Source organism: Callorhinus ursinus, unplaced genomic scaffold (assembly GCF_003265705.2).
Source record: "Callorhinus ursinus isolate GAN/ISIS: 27379988/994484 unplaced genomic scaffold, GSC_fseal_2.0 scaffold3, whole genome shotgun sequence".
Classification (NCBI taxonomy): Eukaryota; Metazoa; Chordata; class Mammalia; order Carnivora; family Otariidae; genus Callorhinus; species Callorhinus ursinus.
In genome coordinates, this window is record NW_027397065.1 from 26,596,970 (window position 1) to 26,621,120 (window position 24,151).

Sequence of the window (24,151 nt, forward strand, 5' to 3'; positions counted from 1 at the left end):
GCGGGGACCTCGGCGTGCACGGTTTCTTGGCCCCTAACGCGCCCGGGCGCCGGGCAGGGGCGCTCGGTCGCCCTGAGGGTGGTGAGACGCCTTTCGCAGCCGGGCCGGCCCCGAGGATCCCGTGTCCTGAGTCCGTGGAGGGCGGAGGGCGGAGGGCAGCGGCCTGGCCTCGGCCACGTTGCGCGTGGACCGTAGGAGGCTCCGAAGCGGCTCCCAGGCTGCGTACACCCACGCCAGGAAATGGGAGATGGATGGGTTTGAGTGCATTTGATTTTATTGGTCATCGACTGAGTGTCAGGGAGATACTCATATAAGCGGGGAATTTTTTCGTGTGAAAGAGAAAGGCCTCACCATAGGTAGGCATGTATGCCTACGGCATCACAGTTAAGATCAAGTCAGCGTAGGAGTAAAGTGCCGTTTAAGGTTTAGATCTTGATAATTGTTTCAAGACGCAGAACTCGGCGAGAGTGTCCTCAACTTTGCAGGTGAGTTTGCATGTTAGTGCAAGAAAAACCAGTTGCCTCGCAGCTTGAAAGTTTTAACCACGTAAAATATTTTAAATTGCAGTTCTCGTTACCTAGTTTGGGGTTTGAATTGTAAAGGAAAATCTACAGCTGGAATTATTCCCTTTCCAGCTCTAACCCACAGAACAGTTCATTATGGGGTCAGCAACTTTGTGCCATAGATAGAGCAGTCCTTATGCGGTTTTCTTGTAGCCTTTGTGTTGCCCGTTCACTTTTGGAAACTAGTGAATGTGGTGTCAAAAAAGGCATAAACTAAACACTTTGCAGCTCTTTCCTGCCCTTGAATTTGGTATTTTTGGTGTAGGAGCTGCATAAGTAACAATTGATGCTTTTACATTAGTTTACACCTGTGCTCTTGAGTTTGCCAACATGAGGTGTGTGTAGTTTTTCTTAACGGTTTTTAAATTTTGTGCAGGTGAAAGCTGGATGCTTGAAGCAAAGACTGCTGCCAGCTGAACACAGAGCACAAAGGTGACCTAAGGTAGGGTGATGCTACCTTGTAGTTCTGTCCTAAAGCAGTTACTCCTAATGCAAATTTTATCTTTCTAGATTGGGGTTCCTTTTCTCATCGGTGTTAACTTAAATTAGTATTAGTACTGCAACATCTGTAGTCAACAAGGTGAAGTTAACAGCAAATAGGGTGGCCTGTTCCTAGCTTATTTTTTTTTTTTTTTAAAGATCACTTAGTTCTATTTTTTTTTAAAGATTTTATTTATTTGAGAGAGAGAGAACGAGAGATAGAGAGCATGAGAGGGAAGAGGGTCAGAGGGAGAAGCAGACTCCCTGCTGAGCAGGGAGCCCGATGTGGGACTCGATCCCGGGACTCCAGGATCATGACCTGAGCCGAAGGCAGTCGCCTAACCAACTGAGCCACCCAGGCGCCCTCCTAGCTTATTTTTGAAATTTTAAGATAACGTGTTTCTGTGTGTAGTACCTAAATTTCAAACACTTAGCCAAATCTCTGGTATGTTGTATGTGGACATTTAAAGCTGAGTCCAGACCTGCATAACTTAATGCAATTCAGAGGAGTATGAATTGTTTAATTAAGCGATGATACAGGTGAATATTTGCTTGTCAAATTGAATGCTTTATTTTGTTTTTCAGGATGTCCTTGATGAAGAATTCAAAAACATAGGAAATCTTGACGAGAGTTGCTTGGATCATTTAAAACTCCCAGGAGCCTGAGGGGTACTAAAATTACTGCTTTTGGACAGTCTATAAAAACACACTTAAAACAGTAGGGCTACAAATAAATATTGTGCTTCGTGGAGGCTTGTGTATTAAGTAATTAAGTACCGGCAAATAGCATTCTTCACTGAAAGATCAAAGGGAAAGGAGGGAGGGTTTCTCCTTCCTCCCCCAGCAACTTCAAAATGGTTAAATCTCAGTAGTTAAGATTAGTATTCAGTGCAACCAGTTAAGAATAGCCTTGTGAGATAGAAGTTTATGCTACACCCAAGGAGAAATAAGTGCTTTCTTTCAGTGCCTTCTGCATGATGAACTGAACTAGACTAGCTGGTTTCTAGGTCACAGGTGTTTTACATTGTCACTGCATTTTTATTTTTACTAGATGGCAGTCAGCACATCCTCTGCCTTCACTTTTCGGGAAAGAACAAATAGTCTGAGCATTCAAAAAATTTATTGAACTTTTCATTAATGTACTAGGAAGTGGGAACACAAGGGTGAGCAAAACAGTTCCTCCCTCTGGAAGCTGAGAGTTGAATGGCAGAAATGTCATCGCAAATATAAAACTTACTTTGTGAGACAAGTCCCATGCATGAGTTGACTAAGACAGAGAAACCTGAGAAAGCGGTTGAGCCTAAAGGTAGGTGTCATTTTTGCAAGGCAAAGTTGGGGATGGCATGTGCAGAGGCCTTGGGCTAGAAAAGGTCCAGATTTGTGATAGTTGTAGTTACTTTCCCTCTGAAGTGTCCTGATTTATAAATGAGTGCTTAATGAGGCTTGAAGGTGGCTGTTAGCTGAGCCCCGAGTATAACAAAACGAGCCTAAATAACAGGTAAGAGACCAGATCATTTACGGCTTTGTTTACTGCAAGGGGAAACCTAGGGTAGTTAATACCCGTCTGAGAAAGGCTGTGCTGGACCAGCTGGAGAGTACTGCAGTTGCCTAGGCCAGAGACAACCACCATGGCCCGGGGTGGTAAAATCTGTGGAGATTAGGTGTAGAGGGCAAAGCTCACAGGACTTGGTAATAGGGGAGGTGTCTATAACGACTGGTAGGTGTGTAGTCTTGCACTTTCACAAGCATAATGGTCCTAAATCCTGCTAGAGAGCAGCATTTTAAACTAGTTGAATTGGGATTGCCTTTGAGACATCTTTTAAGTGGCCTTCTGGCAGAACACTGGTCTATAGACTAAGCTATAGGAATACTTTTTTAAGGCTACGGGCATAAATGAGATCCACCTAGAGGGAGAGGACTGAGCTTTTGAGTGAGAAATTGGCGAGGTAGAATAGCATCTTACTGAAGAGCAGTAAAGGATGGTCAGAAATGTAGAAAACAATGGAATACTGCACTAAAAATGTTGCAAGGCAGCCCAAAAGTTACCCTTAGGCTTTGGTACACAAAGCAGTTTTAGTGACGTCTGTAGTGGAGCAGTGGGGGAGAGTCTTGGTTTAAAGTCAGGATTAGGAGATGGGTTGAGGACACAGGCTACAAATAACCCTTTCAAGAAACTTGAAGAGAGAAAGATAACTGGGGAGGGATTTGTGGTTGTGAAAGTTGGTTGGCTTTTTTTTTTTGGTGGGAGAGTTAACAGTTTAAAACGAAGTCACAAGGGTCTAGCTGAGAGGAGTAAGTTGATAGGGATAAGGCTGAAGGAGATTGGGCTCCAAAGCACAGGTGCAGGGACAGACTAGTGTTGGTGGCAGCTCTGGAGAAATTTGTGGGAGGGAGGTGGTGAAATGTCCTGCATGAGTATTTCTATTTTCCCCGTGATAGTCACCCTCAAATGAATTAGTCTTTGGGGAGTTAGGTAGCTAGGCAGGATGGAGGGACCATTTGTGGTTGAGGGTTGTGAATTTATAAGCTGAGGTCAACTGAAATCCACGCAGTCTGTTTTCTGAAAACACAAGGACAGTAGAAATTAAAAGCAACACTTAAAAGCTTTTTACATTTGTAAATAACCAGTGGAACTTAATACCACAAAATACAGTATTACAAAGAACATATTTATATGAAATAAAAACCATCTGCAGTCTGAAAGTGATGTGTCAGTCTTCATACATCTGTGCACAGGCTGAGAACCACCTCGAGTTGGGAAGGACCTTTTCATCCACTTGGTGTGCTATTGCACAGCTAGGCAGCTGCACACCCGGGTTCCAGAGCTTTGATTGGAAGCATCTGGTCTTGGTCGTGGACACAAGATACTTGGAGTTTCCAGGAAGGAAAACAGGGCATCAAGTGAATGAGTTTTCACAAGACTATTCCAGTTACCAAAAAAAAAGGGCCCTTAAGCACAAATAATGCTGTTAAACCTTCAAAAGACGCAAAAGGTTTGATTTTTTTTTTTTTTTTCCGAAGAAACACTTGCAGGTCCAAGATACTTGAATAATTACAATTCACAGTTTGAAAGTACAGGTGGCACACCCCCTTCCACCCCCAAGCCCAGGCCCTTCTTCCCGGGCATCGTCAAGTCTCTATCTTGAGGCGTGAAGCTTGGACAGTTTTGACTGTTTTTGCCGTGTGTTTTCCAGCTAGATTGCTTGTAGATGTCTGAGATTTTTCTTCAATCAGGCTATCTTTAGATCCATTTCTTCTCTAGGAAAAAATAATATTCAAAAGATTCAGAGAACAGTGAAATCAGTTTTATTAATACATCAGAAATCAAGACCTCAAATCACAAAATTTAAACTTCACAATATCAAAAGCAGTTCAATACTCAAGTTATAACATGAAGACTTTAAATCTTTAATGTTAAATCATAGTAACATGCATAATATGCTTTATGTATGAAAATTAGTCCTCGGGGAGCCTGGGTGGCTCAGTCGGTAAGGATCGGCCTTCAGCTCGGGTCATGATCCCAGGGTCCTGGGATTGAGCCCCGCACCGGGCTCCCTGCTCAGCAGGAAGCCTGCTCTCCCTCTCCCACTCCCCTTGCTTGTGTTCCCTCTCACTGTCTCTGTCAAATAAATAAAATCTTTAAAAAAAAAAAAATTAGTCAAGCATGCCAATTAAGTGTCATTTTTCTGTGTAGTTATTCCTAAACTAAGCTCCAAGGTTGAATCAGGATTTTAGAGTGTGAGACATCTTGGAAATGGAAGATTTCTAGATAATCATAAGGACCCTGTAGTGTGTCAGTGCAGGGGGATGGAAAGCTAATACAGGAGTTGGAAAAGGAGCAGGGAGGTTACCTAAAACAAGCCACTACCTTGTAAATTAGTCTACCATTAACCCTGTCCCCTCTGCCTGCTATCTTAAGGAAATAAAGTGAATCAGAGTCCCTCATCCATCCCACTTTTACCAGCCTTCTGCATGGTGAGGTGAGGTGAGGTGAGGTGGAGGCAGGCCAAGCCACTACCAGACCTCTGGCACCCTGGCAGAACTAGGACATGCAGCTTTGCTGCTTCCCTGTGTCACTCAAGTCCTTTCTTCCCATGGCAGCCAGATCAATGGGTTCTTTTTGGCACTTAGAATAAAATCCAGACTACTTCCGTGGTGTCTAAAGCCCTGTGTTATCGGCCCCAACCCCCACCAGGCCAAGACCACACAGGGCTTTCAGCTCAAACACTCAGGCCCTTTACAGACTGTTTTCTCCCACGCTCTTCCCTCTGCACATGGGTGGCTCGTCCCCTGCAAGGTTTCAGCTTTACACTTCGGTTTCTGAGATGGCTTTCTTTGACCACTCATCTCTGTAAGGTGAGGTCACCTGTTGATTTGCTAACTCAGCCCTTTGTTTCTTTGTAATGGTTACTAATTTTTTTAATTTTCCCTGTTTTATGTGTTACATGTCTAGGCCAGGAGTCAGCAAACATTTTTCTGTGAAGGGCCAGACTGTGGACTACATCTGGTGGTTGTTACATGTTGCCCCCCCGCCCCCCGCCCTTTAAAAGAGCCCTTTAAAAATGGAAAAGCCATTATCAGCTCCTGGGCTGTACAAAAACAGGCAGACCAGATTTAGCCTATAGACTAGTCTGCTGACTACCCAACGAGTGCCTGTCACTCTACATCTGCTCATTAGATGTTTGTTGAATTCAAAGTCAAAGGTGTCACAGAGACAAGCTTAGAATCAGTCAGTGCCACTGGTAAGAAGATGCACGGGAGTTGTTCTTGTACGGAGCAAAGTGAGAGCTATTCTCTCAATGTGCCTAAGTTGGAGATTCCTAAGTGATGGTGATTAGGGAGTCTAGAGTAGTTGGAAAAGCAAAACTACGATAAGATTCTTATTTGTACTGAGTCCAACTTCAAAAAGTTCTGAAAAATAATGCTTATTTATCCTCATAGTAACCTTAACAGGGTTACTACCTACATTGTACAAAAATTAAAGTTTAGAAGTTAAACGGTTTGTCCAAAGTCACACAAGTGCTATGTGGAGACAAGGAGACAAAAATGCAGGTCAATCTGAACGCAAAGCCTAAACTAATCTTGAATATAAATTTTTTAAAACTATTGACTTGAAACAAATTGTTTGGGCAACCTGTTAGCTCTCCCAGATCTATCTAATCAAAAATGAGGCAGACTTTGGTGGAAGTTGGGATCAACTACCTTGATCTCCATTCTGGACTGAGGCATTCACTCCCCCAGCTGCTGGAAGTGTTGGCTGCCCTACAGCTCAAAAACTGAGCCCTTCCCCAGAAACTCCCCCAGGGCACCCCTTATCAAGTGACTTGCTCCATGGTGAATTTGAGTGTGTAAAGGCCCAAGAGCTTTGTGTCCAGGTGGGAGGGATTGGATGGACCATCTCAGCTCTAGAGCTCCCTGTGGAATCAGCTGATGCTTTATTGGGAGTACACCACACACTTCCACTCTTGCCTTTCACTTCCCAAGTGTTGATCCTAAGAGTGTTTTCTAATAAACTTCCTCCTTGTAAACCTCAAAGTTAAATCAGCATAGGCTTCTCTGTCCCTACTCAAGTCAATGACAAAAATGTATCAGGAGAAACAAAGGGCAGCATATGACAAGTAACGCTGGAGTCTGTTTTCTTAAGTTGTCCATAAACTCCCTGAATTTACATACAAAACTATGCATGTGCTTACATGCATTTTTATGGGACAGAAACAGCAGTTATAACTGCTTTCCACAGGGATCCAGGATCTAAAAACTGAAAACCACGCACTGCGAACAGTGGGCTGACATTGATCCATTATAAACATCAACTTTGTTCTTAGAGTGAAGGTTTAACCAGATATAAATCCATCCAATGATCTTACACAACCTACTATTTCCTCTTATTTACCATGAGAGATGGTGTTAAACACCTTGCTGCAATATGTTTGTGACAGTGCTCTCCTGATATATCTAATTCAGCTGAGTATTAAATTGATTTTGTTAAGGCAGCTAGATGCTCTACTATGTCCTTGAATTCCCTTTTAACCACATTTTTTTAAACATTTCCAGAACAAAAGTAATTCTCTTTGATGGAGAAGACAGAAATAAAATAGGACTTGAGTAATTCTGTCTGCCATTAGTTAACAATAGAACATCTGCCCTGCTGTGAGTCTATCACTTTCTCCTTGCTTCTCTGGCTCAAAAAATATCTAAAAGAATTTTTTTTTTTTTTTAATTAGTGAAACCATTGTTTCTTCATTCTGGTTCCAAACAATCTTATCATCTCTGTTATCCTTGGCTTTGCTCCAAGCATCAGATCACTTGAGACCTTGCACTAGCTCTAGCTCTCACTTCTAACATAACTCTACCCACGTTGTGCCTTGCCTTGATCATGTAACCCTCCTTCCTTCTTCCACACTCTGTATACCTTCTTTTAAAATTACAGAATCTCAGAGTGAAGTTAGAGATTCATTGCTCTATTTCCCCCAAAAGACCTTTCAGAAAAGTACTTCTGAAAAATTGTCATCAGTACCAACACCTTAAAACTTCATTACCAACCTGATGAACCGTGGAGCCACCAGAACCCTGAGCATCTGAAGAACGGGTCACAGGAAGTGGAGGTACCAGATCCGTTTTTGAACTGCAGAGAATTTGTTTTAGAATTAAGGATTGAAACAGTACCTAGAATCACAACTTGCACTGGAAGAGGATTACAGGATAGAAAGCATGTTTTATATACCTTCATATTCCTTACAGTGCCTATACAGTGCTTTACACAGAGAGGTGTTTAATAAATGTTTTTGAATTAAGTTGAGCAGGTTAGGTAACTTGTTCAAAATCACAGGAAATACATAGGAGAACCAAGAATAAAACAGGTGTGGTTCCCATGTGCTTTTGTTACTGTGACATGTATAAATGGCTTTTTGATTTGTTTCCAGAGAAGCATTTATTGGCCATTTCTTTTTCTATAAACCTATGAGGCTATAAATAGCCAGGCTCTACATTTTACAAACGAAACAAAAAATAAACAAAACCTGGCCTATACCTCTCTCTGCTGGGTTAGTCTATCTCCAAATTTATTGTTAGTCTATCTCCCAATTTAAAATTTTGAGCCTTAATTCAGAGTTCAATGATTAACATTCCTACCCAGCAATACCAAGTACATGATGCATAATTATTTCGTTAGCATATTCATTTAAAATATAGCACCTATTGTGACCATAGTGTGAGATATGGTCACTTTCCTCAAAAGAAAAACTAAATACAAAGAAATGACTGCAACACATATTTGCTGTAGTAAAAGAAAATGTCCTCAGATCAGAAAGAAACTTATGCCACTTCTCTCAAATTAAGGATGCATTATTCATAACAGAATAGTTCATACATCTTCTTCTTCTAAAAGTTTCAGTGCAGGGGCGCCTGGGTGGCTCAGTCGGTTAAGTGTCTGCTTTGGCTCAGGGCAGGATCCAAGGGTCCTGGATCAAGCCCCACATCGGGCTCCCTGCTCACTGGGAAGCCTGCTTCTCCCTCTCCCTCTGCCATATGCCCCGACTTGTGCTCTCTGGCATGCTCTCTCTCTATCCCTGTCAAATGAATAAATAAAAATCTTAAAAATAAATAAAAGTTTCAGTACATAGCTTGGAGATGTCATGATTTAGCCTAAGTATGGTCTAGCTCTGTGCCATCCAATACGGTTACCATTAGCCATACAGGGCTATTTAAATTTAAATTAATTAAAAATAATAATATTAAATTTTCAGTTTCTTTGTCACACTAGCCACCTTTCAAATAATAGCCACAGATACAGAACATTTCCATCATTGCAGAAAATCCCATTATACTGTGCTGTTCTGGACCTGGAACCATGTAGGGGATGATGTACTCAAGCTTGCCTACTTACTTCACCTCCGAGAGAACAGATCGCTCTCCATCTGAACACTGGGACCGGCGATACTGGCGGTAACTTCGCGGCGAATGGGAATGCCTGATGCGGATTGGATCACCTTGAGTCCTGAACAAGCAACCAAAAATGTGGAAACAAACCAGAAGTCAGAACAGGATAATTTGGAATTTTCCATTAAGGTGGAAACCACAGAAGAATAAGACTTCAAGAGTTTAAAAAGAACTTGGTCCCTCTGAGCCTGTAAAGCCTAAGTGGCTTAAATTTCACAAGCTAACAACGGAACACTTCTCCTTTGACCAAACATGAAAATGACACTCTAGTATTTGTATGTATGTGGGGGTATATACATATATTCTCTAAATGAAAAAATTTTTAATGAAACTATTCCCAGTTGAATTTTTTCCAAAAGTGTGTAAAAAAAAAACCCTACAATGCAGACAAAATGGCATTCCTACCAGAAAAAGTTGGTCCTTGTCCTAGCTACTAATTAGCCCATCATTAAGAATTCAATCTTTGGCCCAAAGATAAGGAGAGGTAGGAATGGGAGTTGGGGAGAGTGTGTACAAACCTGCTGTTTGACCAGAGTGGGAAGCGAGCAGGGGTTACAGAGGGACATAAAGCAATGAAGTAGAATCCCACTTTCTCTTAACTAATTATAGCAGGACAGAAAACAGAGTAAATAGATCATCTTACGCTGCATCCTATACTGAACGATGATTAGGGAGTCCTGTTATGCTTCCATGAAGCATGTTCCATGTGCTAGTTCTATGACAGGGATTGCATTGGGCTTATATGACAGGATTTGTGGCCAACATAATTCTCTGGGCATTAAAGTAATGAATAAGAAGAAACATTGTTACCAATCAGTGAATATCTCAAAAAAGGAATTTTTATTTTAAAACTGACATTAATCATCAAAAGCCCCCTTGTAGCTACCACATACAAACAGGCAGTTAACAGGAGATGACAGTGACTGTAGGACAGAGTAACAATTAGCTTTAACACACCCTTTTCTACCTCTTTCCCTAAAGTTGCAATTTTAGTTGAAACTCAAAAACAAATTAAAGCACTTCATGGAACACCAATGAAGAGTAAGAATGGATTATTTACTAATAAGTATTAATAAAACTTTTGTGAAAAGATTTTCAAAGACATACGCACTCTATTTTAGTATATGGAATCTCTTTTAATTGTTCTTCAGACAATCCAGAAGGATCCACAAGTTCCTTTCTAGAAGGGAATGTGCAAGAAAATTAAAGTTATGATGCTGATATGAATACTAATACCTTTCACAATCGGCAGATGGGTTTTCCCTTCCTAATCGTGTCCCAAAACACAATGTTAGTAAAACTAAGAGAAACATAAGCCAGGAACAAAGATTAAAAAACTAGAATGTATTCAAGCAAAAACGGGGGGGGGGGGAAACCTTTTCCATAGCTCTTTTTTTCCAGTTTTTCTATATCCAGAATGTAGAGGACTCTCCACCCGTTATCTCCCTACAAAAAATCGGCTTCTCTCCCCTGTAGTAGGCATCTTTTTTTCCTTCTGAGTCTGTTTTCCTTGGTATTTACTTGTAAACTATTGGCCAGTCTGAGGCCCATTTACAGGTAAGGCTAACTGGTCTAAAGGGAGGACTACCTACCTGTAGAGGGGCTGCTGGCCTGAGAAGGCACCACCATGGGAGGGCGGTGTTCCACACAATGATAGCAAAGTAGACCATGGGACAGGCTTCAGCCAGAGGCTGCCTCTTGGTGTCCAGTGGTCTTCCTCGTAAATGCCTTAACACTACACGGGTTTTAGAACAATAATAAGAGAAAAAGCAGTACTTACTGAATATGCTTCCATAACTCTTCTTTTGCTTGGATATCAGGGCTCCTCCTATAAAGAGAAAACACAAGACTCACGTCTACAAACCTGTTTCATCTAACAATCTCACAGCTAACTTTAGCAGAGCAACATTCCTAGTTTTCAGACCTTGAAGTTCTTACTTGCCAGCTGGGACCAGACAAGAAAAGACTGGGCAGGGAGAGCCAATGTGGGATAGTATAGAGACACCGGATAATTTATCTGCTAGCACTACTGAAGAAAATCACAGAACAACCAGCCACAACCAGGCAGGTTTTATGTGACGAATAGAGCTTAGAAGTTTAGGAGCAAATCCACACACCCTCCAGTGGTGATTTTACAATGAAGAGGATTCAGGGCTTCTGTTTCTGGTCCTTCTGGCTATTTCTAAGTAAAGGCAAAGAACTCATCCTGATTCTATTAATACGAATGATTCCCAACATGATCTATGATTACCTACTAGAAGCAGCAACCACAGGGAAAAGGAAATGGTGGGACAGCTCAGACCTGGCAGACTGTGCTAGTGACCCATCTTTCATATTACATCTGACACTGTGTTTCTGGGTCAAAGCATGGGCCCAGAAATGCTGGAACCTGTGTGTGGCTCGTACTGTCACCCTCTATATGCCCTTCTCCATCCCCATCTACATACCCCACAAATCTCTTCTCTGAAAGCTACTCGAGTAGAAATTATACCACTACTTTTAGTTTCCTAGAATGAGAAATTGGAAGTCAGCATTCCTGTGTTCACCCTCCCAGTAATAGCAATGAATACTAGAAATCTATTATCACTGCAGTTGTTGCACAGAACGACGTTTTTTCCTAGTGAGAAAATGATAAGCTTTCATTCATCCTTTCAACAGAACCAAGGCCTAATAAAGGCCCCAAAGAAAGGACCCAAACCCTAACAATTAAAAGGCCTGGAGGTTTGCAAAGCCACTGCAATACTCTGTCCTGTGGAATTTTACATTCATAATCTGTATGAACATTCTGGGCTCGATATCACTTTCTACAGATGATATTACCATTGTTTTCATTTTTCTCAGTTAATGAGGCACCACTGAGGCATTCTGGTAGGGCTTTCTGAGTCCACAGAATACAATAAGCTACTTTCTAGCAATTAAATTGACTAAGTGGTCTTTTTTTTTTTCCTTTGTGGGGGGAAAAAAAACTTGTAAAGGTCTTTTAATCAATGCAAAAGGAATCAAAACACAGAAGATAAGGGGAGAGGATGAAGCCTTGGTCTCAAACATATAAAAGGTGATTATTGTTAAATGTTGATGTTGTTACATAATAAAATTATACGCTTAAAAAAATCTTAAGAAATGCTTCTTTGGGGCTCCTGGGTGGCTCAGACAGCTGGGCATCTGCCTTCAGCTCAGATCATGATTCCAGGGTCCTGGGATCGGTTCCCACATCGGGCTCCCTGCTCCACGGAAGCCTGCTTCTCCCTCTCCCACTCCCCCCTGCTTGTGTTCCCTCTCTCGCTGTGTCTCTCTCTGTCAAATAACTAAATAAAATCTTTAAAAAAAAAAAAAAGGGATATTTTAAAAAAAGAAAGAAAGAAAGAAATGCTTCTTTGGAAGGATTTTCTGTAAGAAATCTGCCTTTCCTACATTTGGCTGGTGTGATTCACTAGACAATATGTTAACGCACTAAGTGATACTGTCAGAGAAGATGCTAAGATGCTAAGAAGATGCTAAAAAGCACTAAGCTATTCATTCCATTCCCAGAGGAAAGATGGTTCTGTTTTAACTATACACCAGCGTCTGATTCTCACAGAAGGTCACCCAACAGTCTACAGTATTACATCATATCTAGGTTGGGAGGCCGTTCTATTGATAAACATTCTTATCTCTGAAAGATGCGATAGTGTGGCTATCTTTGAGTTGACCTGGGTTCCTCAACCTCAGCACTACTGACATTTGGTGTCAGATAATTCTTTGCTATCGAGCGCTGTCCTGTGCATCGTAGGATGATTAGTAGCACCTATGCTCTCTACCCACCATGCTACTAATACCTCCCCAGGGTGACAAGCAAAAATTGTCTCCAGACACTGGCAAATGTCTCATGGAGGGCGGAACTGCCCCAGATCGGAAATGACTGGTCAAAGGTATGACCTGAAAGTAAAGTGGCTATGGTCGGGGGGAGGGGCTATGAGGCCAGGTCACTGCAGAGATCCATTATGTGGATGCTGAAACAGTGTTGGAAAGAATGACAGCGAGGCAGGAACCAAATCTTAAAAGAAAGAGGGAAGAAACCCAGGGCGCAGTTGATGAGCTACAGTAAAGTGGTGTAATTCTGATGGTATGAGATTCAAAACTGAGTGCTTTGAGGAAGGGGAGAGAGAGAATGAGAAAAAGCAATGAGGGGGCCCCCCTGACCACCACCCCAGGCTAGTGATGAGAGATGGTGAATGTGAACAATATACAAAAAATTTGGTAATACTGGATATTTCTGAGTGTTGGAATTGCAGGTAACTTTATTTTCTTATTTATACTTAACTTACCTTTTCTGATTTATTTTTAGCCAAGAGAATTTCTAACCTTAGTTATTAGAAAAAAAAAAAACATAGATGTATTTTCATGTTTTAAAAAATTACTATTGTTGCAATTCCACAGGCTATGCCTTTCAGTCCCATCTTGTAAGAATTAGCAGAAATGTTATCTTAACCCAAATGGGAACATTAGTCCATCCAGCCATAAATAAAGATCCTAAAAGATTCAGAAGTTTAGCCTATGTGTTTCAGTTCTATAGCATCTATAATAGTCATACATTTAAGGAAACTGAGTTCTGAAATGGCCAGTGGTCTCAAGCAGCTTTAGGGCAGGGAGAAGTTCCAAAGCTAAAGAAATAAAAAAAAACCCTAATTTTCTCCAATTCCTAGACCACCTGTGATTTAACAGATGTAAACACAGGCAACATGCTAATGAGGAATGTATTATTTTTAGGCTTACATCTGCATACATTTAATCAATAATTTAGGATGAATTCAGGATCTGCAGCTCAACATCATTTTGTAGATTTAGAAAGCTGTGGGATTCCGACAACCATTTTTCTTAATTAAAAGGCCCTTAATTGTGCAGATGTTTTACTTGAACTCTCCAAATAAGTTCCTAAGGAAATGTTCTATTTCTATAAAAAATGCACATTAAGTCCAATATTAGTCCAGTATTTCTCAAAAAAAAACCATCCCTCATCCACACTTTATACTAATAGTCCAATTTAAATATTCATTTTTCAGAGAAATTTGTTTGATGAGGTATCATTTAGAATCATCATCTTCCTTTCTTCCAAAACCCTAAAATAAGAATACTACTTCATAAATCTACAAAGGGTATATTAAAAAAAAAAAGTTTATTTATTTTAGAGAAAGAGCACACAAGTGGTGGGAAGGTAGAGGGAGAGAATCTTTCAGGCAGACTCCCCATTGAGTGTGGAGCCTCATGTGGGGCTCAATCCCATGACCCATGAGATCACGACCTGAGCTGAAACCAAGAGTCAGACACTTAACCAACTGAGCCACCCAGGCAACTGTACAAAGGGTTTAAATCCCATCAATGCGTGTAGTCTTCTATATCCCCCTAACCTTCCAATTCTATTAGCTAGAAAACATTATATATTATACTATAGTGTACAATACATTATATTTTGTACACTATATTATACTAAAAAATATAATAAATGTGGTAGCATTTGGCTTACTATTTTTATGATTTTACTACTGAACACTGCTTTAAAAGGAAATTTAGAGTTGAAAATATGTTACTAAGAATACTCTAAGTTTATAAAACATCTTTATTTTAAAAATTCAAAGCCCTTGACAAATATGTTCCTCATCATATTCCTAAGCAGTCAGAACAGATATGATTAAGAGATAGCTTAATCTTCCCCTCCTTCCCTTTTTCCTCCCTTCCCATGTCAGAATTAAAGAAGGATTAGGAAGCCACAGAGCCCAGCAACCTAGCTGCTGAAGATTATTCAGAAGTCACTTCCAAAACCTACATGCTCAATCTATAAGGCATCAGACTTCTGTTTGGTGTTTAACTGGCAACATCACTTCATCCTGACAATCTCATTCTGGCATCATCATTTTTCAATAAAAATAGTGAGTCATTATCACCACCAGAGGGAGCCTGAGCCTTCTCACCCACACAAGTGGAACCTGTGAGAACTATTGTTTTGGCTTCAATGCCTCTTCCAAATATCCCAATAAGTAAAGGTTTACTCATAGAGAAAAGAAGTTTCATCAAAGTTTTCTAATGATAAGTAAACAAGAATGTCACAGCAATGCAGCTGCAAAATGTACTAGAAAGAACTGTACTTCTCAATGACTTCCTAGATGAGATCCAATCTCATTATAGTTTAACGTGTTTTAGGAGAGAGGGGTTTTGTATTTCATACTATTGTATGTCTCTGGTATTTATAATAAATACAGCTTTTTAGCTTTTCACTGGGAATTTAAAAAAAATAAAATGAATGAAGCGTGTGTGAATGATGTATCATAGCATTCTAAACCCCCAGTGGATACACCTCCGTATGACAATTTCTTATTAGACAGTGCAGTAGGAATTCAAGAATATGGGAGTAATTGAGAGGTAAGTGGTTTACTGTATATCTGAAATGCCAAATATAAGTATATGTGAAGAACAATTTTAATTACTTTCTCAGATGCTGCTCTAGCCATGTTTCCATTTTTTAAAAAAGCAGTAGTGGTTCCTAAATTTGCATAGAACCAAATTCTAATCTTCATGTGAGTTGGCCCCACCCTACTCTCTTTATATCTCCCTTCCTCCTCATCTCAAGGAAAAAAAAAAAATCAATACCTCACAGATTAACCAAGATCTGGAGAACTTAGTAACTGCAATTGCAAGTATGATGTCACAGGTACCTGAATTCAAGTATGACCTGAATTTTCAGCAAAATTCTGTGAGAATGGTATTATCTGTTGGTAGAGATGACACTGGGAGTTCATGGAGATTAGGCAGTAAACTAACACCGGGGAGGCCCAGAGTGTCAACAGAGGTCTGACAACAGCACCCAGCAGACAACTTCCTTAGTTGTCAACAAACCTCAGATTTGTAATGTCATAGCTGAAATAAGAGGGGCCCAGTGTGTCCAAATAAGGTATTCCATCATCGTGCAGAGTTTTAACAGTTTTATCTAGTTGCCTACTTGACATTTCCATTTGACTGCCCACTTGGTTTCTCAAACCTAACAAAACAAAAAAATCTTGATACTCTCTCCCCACACATCTCCAGCTCATCTCACCCAACCTCAGTAAAACCTCATGACTACGCACTCCATCCATCAGCCCCAAAGTGAAAATTCATCCAAAATACCTCTAACACTCCAATCCATCACCACTACTTCCAAAATGTCTTTCCATTCACTTCTCTTCATTTCTACCACCACCATCTTCTGAGCTAAAACCATCTCTCACACTAGCCCACCACAGAAGTTTCCCAATGGGTCTTCCTGTTGGGAAGGTCTTCTTTCTCAATCTGCTTTTTACCAAGGAGGCAGAGCAACTTCTGAAGGAACTTCTTCAAATAGATTTTTTTCCCTTCACTTGTCACTTTTTTAACTGCACGTTGGCCCTATCAGCTATATTGTTAATCAAACAAGTTCAGTTACAAAGTCACCCCAAATATTTGCTAAATCTTTTCTTTTTTTTTAAAGATTTTATTCATTTATTCATGAGAGACAGAGGAGGAGAGAGAGGCAGAGGGAGAAGCAGGCTCCCAAGGAGCAGGGAGCCCGATGCGGGACTCAATCCCAGGACCCTGGGATCATGACCTGAGCCGAAGGCAGACGCTTAAACCATCTGAGCCACCCAGGCGCCCTTTGCTAAATCTTTTTTATGTTTGCTTTAAAACTAAATTCCAGAACATCAAACTCTTAATGGGGCTCTCTCATACAACTGCATTTTTTTGAGATAATCCTCTACCTGATCTGCTATTTTTATCATGTAGTTAAGATTAAAAGTAAAGTTTAAATAAGATTTTAAGTTTAAAGTATCATTATTTTCTGATTTCAAATGATCTAATAAAAGCAATACCCAATTTAAAGGTATTTCTCTACCAGGGCACCTGGGTGGCTTAGTCAGTTAAGCGTGTAACTCTTGATCTCAGCTCAGGTCTTGATCTTAAGGTCATGAGCTCGAGAGAAAAAAAATATTTCTCCACCTTAAAAGAGTATTCCTGAACTTCTGCTTGTGATCACAATTCAGTAAGTGGTATCAAATGAACCCTTCCCTCCTCAAGATCCATAAAACAAAATATACCAAGCAACTGTTTTTCAGACACTGGGCAACAGACAAAATAAGCCTGTGATAGTGAAGCACAAGGCAAGCCCACCCTCTCACCCCCCCAACCCCCCCACCCCCTCCACCACCCCCCTTCAGTGTTCTGCCTGGGGGTAACTTCCCAATGCAGTAAAGGGAAAGTGGAGCTCAAGCAGCTACAGTCTCATGGGGCTAGGGAGGCAGAGATCAGAATGTAAGGCTATCGATAAGGATGGAATTTACAGTGCAGAATAAAATATAAAAGGGGACTCCAGAAGTCTGTATGGGGTTTTCCTTAAGGTTGGCTGAGTATATTCACTGCACATAATCCCTACATAAGCACGGTAAGACTATGTGAGTTCTAACAGAGGGCAGCTGCTGCAAGGCTTAAGAGCTGAATGGAGACACCAGAGAGTGGGAAGTGGTAGGAGACAGATTTCCAATGCAGTCGCTGTGGAGAAGCCATGCTGAGCACAGTGTACATTCAATTAAGACACCAGAAAGGCCAGGTTTTAGGAATAAGGACCAAGCCTAAAGTAAAAAAACACCTCCTAAGCTAATGACCAAGTCTAAAAAGTCCCACCCTATCAAAGCATAAAACCAAGCATAAAAAGTAAGATCAAGAGTAGCCAACAACTGGGGCACCTGGGTAGCTCAGTCCGTTAAGCGGCCCGACTTGATTTAGGCTCAGGTCGTGATCCTGCCACCTTGGGCTCAGCTCAGTGTGGAGTCTCCTTGTCCCTCTGCCCCTCCCCCCACTCGTGTGCACACTCATGAGTGTGCACTCTCTCTAAAATAAATAAAATCTCTAAAAAAAAAAAAAAAAAGGCATAGCCAACAATTTAGCTGGCTGCCAGAACAACATTTGACTCTTCAAAGACAGCACAATCCAAACCTCCTCCAGATATTATCTAAACTTTTCAGCATACAATAAAAAATTACTATATATGTAGAGAGATAAGAAAATATAATCATAATCTAAGAAATAATAAAAGCAGTCAATAGAAACAGATTTTGAAAGACAGAGACATGCGAATTCACCAAGGGCTTTAAAAACATCTTGTACAAATGTGTATAACAATTTAAAGGAAAATATGGACATATAAATTAACAGATGGGAAATCTCAACAAAGAAATGAAAAGGATAAAAAGAACAAAACTGAAATTCTAGAATAGGAAAGTATAAAGTTTAGAGTGGCTTTAAGAGAAGATTGGATAACACAGGGAGGAAAGATTGATGAGGGTGAAAACAAGTCAACAGAAATGATCAAAATTTAAAAGGGAGCAAAAAGATTTTAAAAATGAACAGAACCTTGTTTGCTTGTGTGACAATACTAAATGGTCTAGCATATATACAATTGGATGCCCAAGAAAAGAGGAAGACTGAATGGGTCAGAAAAAAAGAATCTGAAAAATAATGGCCAAAAAAATCTCTGAAACTTGGTGAAAAAAACATCAAATTACAAAAATATAAATGATAAATACAAAGAAAACCACATTTAACTATACCACAGTCAAACAGATAAAAACTAAAAATAATGGAAAAATCATAAAAGTAACTAGCGGGGAAAAAAAGACAAAGTCCATATGGTGCCCATGGAATGAAGACTGACCTATCAGAAATAATGGAAACCAGAATACAACTGAACCATCTCTTTTAAGTGGGAAAGAAAAACCCATCAACTTGGAATCCTACAGCTAGTGAAACTATGTTACAAATAAGGGTTAAAATAAAGACATTTTCACATAAAACTGAGCGAATGTATCATCTGCAGACTGGTACTATTAAGACATGCTAAAGGAAGAATAGAATGTCAGATCTAGAGGAAGAAATAGAACACACTGATAATAGTAAATAACTGGGTAACCATATTCATTTTCTATTGCTGCTGTAGCCACTGACAAATTTAGTGGCTTAAAACAGCACAAATTTCTTATCATAAAATTCTGTAGATCAGAAATCTGACCGAGGTCTAACTGGACTAAAATCGAGGTGTTGACGAGCTACATTCTTTTTTGGAGGCTCTAGGCGAAAATCCACTTCCTTACCTCTTCCAACTTTAGAGGCTGCCCCCATTCTTTAGCTCATGGCCCCTTCCTTCATCTTCAAAGCCAGCAACAGAGATTGAATTCTTCTCAAACTGAATCATTCTCACTACTTCTCCTATCCTTTTTTCCACTTTTGGTTCTTACCCTGGGATTACTTTGAGCCCACTTGAGTAACTCAGGAGAAGATCTCTGGCAGAAGGTCAACTGATTAACCATCTTAATTCCACCTGCAACCTTAATTCCCCTTTGCCATCTAACATAAAATATTTACAAGTCTTGGAGACTAAGATATGGACACATCTAGGGGACTATTTTTCTGTCTACTACAATAACTATAACTTTTTTCCCCTTTTCTTGATTTCTTTTAAAAACAACTTCCTATTTAAGCAAAGATACTAACATTGTAACATGGGGCTACTAATATGCAAAAATAAGATGTATGACAATAGTACAAAGGACAAAGAGGGATAAATGGAGCTATATTTTTCCAAGATTTCTAAATTTACATATTTCTAAATTTTACATATGCTGTGATAAATTAAGGAATCATACTGTAAGCCATTGAGAAACCACTAAAGAAAAAAATAATAAAAAGTATAGGGAAGATGTTAATTACAAGTAAAATAGAGTACCAAAAAATATTCAATTAACACAAAATATAATAGGAAAGGAGGAACAAACCAACAAAAAACAGATACAGTAAATAGGAAAAAGAGCAAAATGGTACACATAAACCACCAAATATTAATAATTACATGAACTGCAAATATACTAACATTTAATTTAAAGGGTAGGAGATGGTCAGGTAGATTTAAAAAAAAAAGTCCAACCCTATGCTGTCTACAAGAGATCAAGAGATGGGACTCTAAATAGAAAAACACACCTCAGCTAAAAATGAAAGGGTTAAAAGGATAGAACATGCAAAGAGCAAGCATGAAAAAGATGCAATGGATACACACACACACACACACACACACACACACACACAAAAGAGTTTGGGTGGGTGTGTCTGTGTGTGTAGTGGACACAGAGAAAGGAGTATTATCAGCATAAAGAAGACATTTCATAATGATAAAAGGGTCAATTCATCAGGAAGACAAAAAAATTGCAAATATGTAGGTACCTAACATCAGAGCTTCAAAATATCTTGAAGCAAAAACTGACAGAACTAAAGAGTAAAACAGACAAATCCATAATCATTATTGGAAATTTTAACATCCCTCTCTAAATGACTGATTGAAGAGTAAACAAAGAAATTGGAAAAGATGCAGACCATCTGAACAAGACTATTCAGCTAACTAGATCTACCTGACATTTATAGACTACACCCAATGCCTGAGAATACTCATTCTTTTCAAGTCCACCAGATCATTCATCATAAAAGATTATATGCTAGGTCATAAAAAAAGTCTCAATAAATTTCAAAGGAATCTTAGAGATTTTTTTTATCACAATGGAATTAAATTAGAAATCAATAATACTGATGAGATATCTAGAAAATCCTCTAATATTTGGAAATTAATCAACACACTACTAAAAAAAAGTCTAGGGTCAAAGAAATCACAAGAAATTAAAAATGATTTTGAACTACATGATAATAAAAACACTTATTAAAAATATGTAAAATACAGTTAAAACTATAGGGCTTGGGGGAAATTTACAACTTTATACTTATATTTAAAGGGAGAAAGTTTTATGAGTGTGACCTTAAGAAGATGAAAAAAGAATAAAAGACAAAATGAATATTAGGAAGCAATAAAGAGTGGAAATCAATGAAATAGACAGCAAAGAAAATCAACAAACCCAAAGTTAATTCTCTGAAAAGAAAGATTAAAGGAAAAATAAAGAGAAAACACAAATTATCAACATCAGGAATAAAAGAGGTGATATCACACCAGATGTTAAAAAGATACTAAAGAATTATTATGAAAAATTTTTGCTAAAAGATTTGATAATTTAGATAAAATGAACAAATTCTTTTTAAAGAATACTTAAACCTATATGTAACAAGTAAAAATCAGAATGGCCCAATCAATCAATATCTGTTCAAGAAACTGAGATTGTAATTTGAAACTTTCCATAAAGAAAATTCCAGGCAGAGATGGTTTTACTGGTGAATTATATCAAATATTTAAGGAAGGAATAATGCTAATTTTTTACATTAACTATTTCAGAAAATGGAGAAAAGATGAACACTTGCCAAATTATTTTAGATGACCAGTAAAAACCTGTTACCAAAAACCTGACAAAGATACAAGAAAATTACAAACCAGTATTTCTTAACAAAATAATATCAAATAGAATCCAGCAATATATAGAAGGGATAATACATCAGGACCCTGAGGGTTTATCTCAGGAATGCAAGGATGTATCACTCAAAACTGAATCACTGTAATTCTCCCACTAACAGAATAAAGTCATCTCAGATGCAGAAAAAGCTTGTAACAAAATTCAAACTCATTCATGATAAAAACTTTTACACTAGAAACAAAATGATCTTCCTCAATCTTACAGCTAGCATCACACTTAATATGACATACTGAATGTTTTCCCCCTAAGAAAGAGAACAAGCTAAGGAGGTCTCTGTTCTTACTACTTCTATTCAACATTGTAATTCAACACTGTACTGGAAGATATAGCCAGCATATTAAGGGAAAAAATAGAAATAAAAAGAAAAAAGATTAGAAATAAAGGAAAGTGGTCTCTGGTCACAAACAATAGGATTGTAAATGTGAAAAACCCTAAGAAATTTTTTTAAAAAGCTTCCAGAGATATGAAATCAATTTGACAAGGTTGCAGAGTGGCAAGATACAATATTAATATAAAAATAATTTGTTCAGAGAAAGACATTTATCATATGATCTCACTGATATGAGGAATTCTTAATCTCAGGAAACAAACTGAGGGTTGCTGGAGTGGTGGGGGGTGGGAGGGATGGGGTGGCTGGGTGATAGACATTGGGGAGGGTATGTGCTATGGTGAGCGCTGTGAATTGTCTAAGACTGTTGAATCACAGATCTGTACTTCTGAAACAAATAATACATTATGTGTTAAAAAAAAAAAAAGAAAAGAAGATAGTAGGAAGGGAAAAATGAAGGGGGGAAACCGGAGGAGGAGATGAACCATGAAAGACTATGGACTCTGAGAAACAAACTGAGGGTTCTAGAGGGGAGGGCGGTGGGGGGATGGGTTAGCCTGGTGATGGGTATTAAAGAGGGCACGTACTGCATGGAGCACCGGGTGTTATACGCAAACAATGAATCATGGAATACTACATCGAAAACTAATGATGCAATGTATGGTGATTAACATAATAAAATAAAAAAAATAATTTGTGTTTCTATCTACTAACTAACAATTGAAAAACAGCATTTTTAAAGTATAGTTCAGTACCATTAAAAATATTAAACATTTAGGATTAAATGTAACAAAATAAATGCAATAACTCCGTACTGCAATCCAAGAAACATCGCTGAAAGATGTTAAGAGGCTTAAATAAATGGTTAAGAATTTTCTCCAAATTGAGCTATAGATTCAACATCAGCCTAAAGTCTTTTTTTTTGGTAAAATCTAACAAGCTGATTCAAAAATTCATATAGAACTACAGAAGACCTAAAACAGACAAAGCAATCTTGAAAACAAAAAAAACAACATTGGAGAATTTATACTACTTGATTCAAGTCTTACAATAAAGCTACAGTAACCAAGACAACATGGTGGCTTACGAATAAACAAAGAGATCAATGAAATAAAATTGACCCACATATAAGCAGTTAACTGAATTTCAAAAGAGGTTGCAAGGCATTTCAATGAAGATAGTCTTTTTAACAAATGGACCTGGAATACTGCATAAGGACCTGGAAAAAAACTTCTCAGTATCTACCTCTACCTTATACATACTGAACAATTAATTCTAGAGGGATGACAGACCTAAATAAAAAGCAAAATCTATAAACCTGCTAGAAAAAGGTATGAGAACATCTTTGTGACTTTGGGGTAGGCAAATATTCCTTAAGATGTAAAAAAGTCTTAACTATAAATGAAAACAAAATGATATCCTGGTCTTCATCAAAATTTAAAATGTCTGTTTAGCAAAAAACAATGTTAAGAACATGAAAAAGCAAACCACGGCTAGGAAGAAAATATACATCATATACATATCTGAAAAAGAACTTATATCCAGACAACATAAAGAACCCTAATAAAAAAGAAACAATCCAATTAAAATGGGCAAAAACTTAAACACTTTAAAAAGGAAGATACATGAATAACCAAAAAGCACAGGAAAATGCGGTTAACATCATTAGTCATCAGGGAAATGTTAATTGAAACCATAATGGGATATCACTTCAAGCCAAACAGAATAGCTTAAATTAATAAGACAGAACTAAGTATTTGCAAGAATGGGGCAGAATTAGAACTCTCATACACTGCGAATGGGGGTATAAAATGATACAGCCTTCTCAGAAATCATTTTGGTAGTTTATTATTATATTTAATATGGTTAGAAATATCCTCTAACCCAGCAATTCCACTCAGGTATTGATTCCAGGGCATAAGATAACATACTCCACAGATATACTTGTATAGAATATATATAGAAACTTTTAACACAATAGCAGAAAGTGGAAACAACCCATATGCCCATCAAGAGGAGAATGGATAAACAAATTGTGGTATAATCATACAATGGACTATTACTCAAAAATTTTAAATATTGCCTCCAGTAATGTTTTTTGACTTCTTCAAAATTTATATAGAAAACTTTTCCCGATTTTATTTTACTTTTCCCTTTTTAATAAATGAAATGTACTGGGTGCCTCGGTGGCTCAGTTGGTTAAGCGACTGCTTTCGGCTCAGGTCATCATCATGGAGTCTCAGGATAGAGTCCTGCCATCAGGCTCCCTGCTCAGCAGAGAGTCTGCTGCTTCTCCCTCTGACCCTTCCCCCCTCATGCGTGCTCTCTCTCTCTCTCTCTCTCTCTCATTCTCTCTCTCAAATAAATAAATAAAATCTTTAAAAATAAATAAATTAATTAAA

General features: G+C 38.7%; 1 protein-coding gene, 1 long non-coding RNA gene and 1 other non-coding gene across 9 annotated transcripts in view; 2 read left to right on the forward strand and 1 right to left on the reverse strand.

The window, feature by feature from the left end:
- Nucleotides 1–375: 375 nt before the first annotated feature.
- On the forward strand, nt 376–3,746 carry LOC112820003 (uncharacterized). Its single transcript, XR_003207019.2, has 3 exons — nt 376–485; nt 940–1,005; nt 1,629–3,746. It is a non-coding gene; the product is annotated as an uncharacterized lncRNA (long non-coding RNA).
- Nucleotides 715–848, forward strand: LOC112820508 (small nucleolar RNA SNORA13). The gene has a single exon (XR_003207172.1). It is a non-coding gene; the product is annotated as a small nucleolar RNA SNORA13 (small nucleolar RNA).
- Nucleotides 3,747–4,084: 338 nt separating the features above from the next.
- Nucleotides 4,085–24,151, reverse strand: part of EPB41L4A (erythrocyte membrane protein band 4.1 like 4A) — a 240,266-nt gene continuing 220,199 nt past the window's right edge. For 6 of the 7 annotated variants that reach the window (XM_073889192.1, XM_073889201.1, XM_073889195.1 and 3 more), the window contains 5 exons: nt 10,762–10,809; nt 10,093–10,161; nt 8,929–9,039; nt 7,587–7,668; nt 4,085–4,301 (listed from right to left, as the gene is read on the reverse strand). In XM_073889192.1, coding sequence (XP_073745293.1) covers nt 4,173–4,301; nt 7,587–7,668; nt 8,929–9,039; nt 10,093–10,161; nt 10,762–10,809 — 439 coding nt within the window. In that variant the 3' untranslated portion in view covers nt 4,085–4,172. The remainder of the gene's footprint in view (nt 4,302–7,586; nt 7,669–8,928; nt 9,040–10,092; nt 10,162–10,761; nt 10,810–24,151) is intronic. The other variant, XM_073889181.1, reaches the window with a different exon arrangement.